General features: G+C 41.4%; 1 protein-coding gene across 1 annotated transcript; it reads right to left on the bottom strand.

Annotated features, from left to right (window-relative positions):
- Positions 1–1185: 1185 nt before the first annotated feature.
- LOC128046540 (olfactory receptor 2A2-like) lies at positions 1186–2118 on the bottom strand. Its single transcript, XM_052638667.1, has 2 exons — positions 1867–2118; positions 1186–1821 (listed from the first exon to the last, which is right to left on the bottom strand). Exons 1-2 carry the CDS (start codon positions 2116–2118, stop codon positions 1186–1188), a joined length of 888 nt encoding a protein of 295 aa, XP_052494627.1.
- Between the last annotated feature and the right edge of the window lie 566 nt (positions 2119–2684).

Here is a 2684-nt window from a genome sequence, read left to right as displayed (position 1 = left end):
GAGGCAGGTCAGGTGGTCTGGTATTCCCATCTTTTTCAGAATTTTCCACAGTTTATTGTGATCCACATAGTCAAAGAATTTGGCATAGTCAATAAAGCAGAAATAGATGTTTTTCTGGAACTCTCTGGCTTTTTCCATAATCCAGCGGATGTTGGCAATTTGATCTCTGGTTCCTCTGCCTTTTCTGAAACCAGCTTGAACATCAGGGAGTTCACGGTTCACGTATTGGAGAATTTTGAGCATTACTTTACTAGCATGTGAGATGAGTGCAATTGTGCGGTAGTTTGAGCATTCTTTGGCATTGCCTTTCTTTGGAATTGGAATGAAAACTGACCTGTCCTGTGGCCGCTGCTGAGTTTTCCAAATTTACTGGCATATTGAGTGCAGCACTTTCACAGCATCATCTTTCAGGATTTGAAATAGCTCAACTGGAATTCCATCACCTCCACTAGCTTTGTTCGTAGTGATGCTTTCTAAGGCCTACTTGACTTCACATTCCAAGATGTCTGGCTCTAGATTAGTGATCACATCATCATGATTATGTGGGTCTTTAAGATCTTTTTTGTACAGTTCTTCCATGTATTCTTTCCACCTCTTCTTAATATCTTCTGCTTCTCTTAGGTCCAGACCATTTCTGTCCTTTATCGAGCCCATCTTTGCATGCAACTTTCCCTTGGTATCTACAAGGAATCCAAATTGCCATTCTCATCAGTGCTCTGAAACAAGTGAGAAAACTAACCTTCAGGCCACTCTCCGCAAAGCTACAAAATATCCACATTGTTCAGTTTTCTTTTTCCCTCTTGAAGAAGAGATGGGAGTTGGGACTTTTCTCCTGATCTGGACACATGGTGGCAGATACAGGAGGTAGCCATAGGAGGTAAAGTGTCATCAATTTGCGTAAACACTTCACTTACTGTATCTCTTCTTGGTGTTGTGTTTGTCTGGGGTGCTGACACCTCTTATCTGACTTCTGTTATTTTCAGAAAGGAAATATGGCCGGTATATTCTGGTCTCCATGGAGGAACAATGGCTTAGGGGATCTTACTCTGCCATCATGTTGATGTTCCTCTTGAGTAATTGTCATCATGAAATCATGCATCTTCTCAGGAAATTTTGTTGAGTTTTGTATACCAGCAATCACATCTCACTGGGAGAAAATGCACTGAACCAAAACTGGACCCTCCCTCACACTGTCCTCTTTTTCTGCAATATTCTGTGGAAGGCAGCCTTCACTTGAGCATTCCGTATACTGTAGACAAGAGAGTTCAGCAGTGGGTTGAATAGAGTGTAAAACAGGAAAAGGATTTTCTTCTGTTCCTCTCGGTGGCTACTGTCAGGGGCCAAGTACACCATCATGGCTATGCCAAAGTAGAATCCAACCACACAGAGGTGGGAGGAGCAGGTAGAGAAGGCTTTCTTGCGGCCCTCCTTTGACTGGATCTTCAGGATTGCCCAGAGGATGTGCACGTAGGAGACCAGCATCAAGGAAAGGGGCCCAACTAAAATAAACACACCTTCAGCAAAGAGAAACATTTCATTGATCCAGATGTCACCACAGGTCACTTTGAGAACAGACTGAATCTCACAGAAGAAGTGGTTTACCTTCTGGGGCCCACAGAAGGGCAACCTTAGAAACAGAGTTACTTGTACTATGGCCAGGGAAAATCCACAGGCCCAGCAAGCAATGGCCAGGAACGTGCACACCCTCCAGTTCATGATGACCATGTACTGCAGGGGATGACAGATCGCCACAAACCTGTCATAGGACATCACCACCAAAATCAAACACTCTATTGAAGCAAAAGTCAAATTAAAAATCATCTGCAAAGTACATAAGACAAAGGAGATGCCTTTTTTGTGTTTCACTAGATTTGCCAGCAAATTGGGCAAATTGCTAGAAGCATAGGATATGTCAATGATGGCCAGATGAGACAGGAAGTAGTACATGGGGGTGTGCAGTCTAGGGTCGAGGCAGATGAGACCCAAGATCATGCCATTTGCCAGCAGGTTGAAGGTATATAACAGGGAGAAGATACCAAACAGGACCAATTCCATGTCTTCACTGAGCTGGAATCCTACCAGGATGAATTCTGCAATCCATGATTGATTGCCCTCCATTCCTAAAGACAGTCTGTCAAGGAGTGAAGTGTGATGGGAAGGTCACAGCTGGATAACAATGAAAATAGGAGTTATTTATCAGAAGGGAATGAAGAGGAAGCTGGCATACTTATCCCTGCATTACTGTTTTTATTTTTTCTAAGTTTCTTCGCCGTTTTTTTTTTTTTAATGTGAAGTAATACAAAATTTCAGATAAGTATCAGGGACTATAAACTATACTACTATATAGATTTTACCAAACTGTTTTTTTTTTTATTTTGCCTTATCATTTATCTTCTTTGTGTGCACATAGTGTTAATTTTCTGGAGACCCCATAAGACTAACGGGAAACCATATTCACCTATTGGCGATTTACATCTAAACCTTTTGGAATTTTTTCTCTGTAACATGGATACTTGCTAATGTATTCTCAGTATAATTACCAAAAACAGGAGATGTAACATTAACATGATTCACTACTCTAAATACAGCATTTCCTGCCCTGGTAGTCTTAAGGTTCAAATTCAACATCACATATCCTATCATTTCCTCTAATTTTACATTCTTTGCATTTCTTGTCTTGATGG

Source organism: Budorcas taxicolor, chromosome 4 (assembly GCF_023091745.1).
Source record: "Budorcas taxicolor isolate Tak-1 chromosome 4, Takin1.1, whole genome shotgun sequence".
Taxonomy (NCBI): Eukaryota; Metazoa; Chordata; class Mammalia; order Artiodactyla; family Bovidae; genus Budorcas; species Budorcas taxicolor.
Note: the sequence above shows the minus strand (reverse complement) of the source record. Positions and strands in the feature narration are given on the sequence as shown.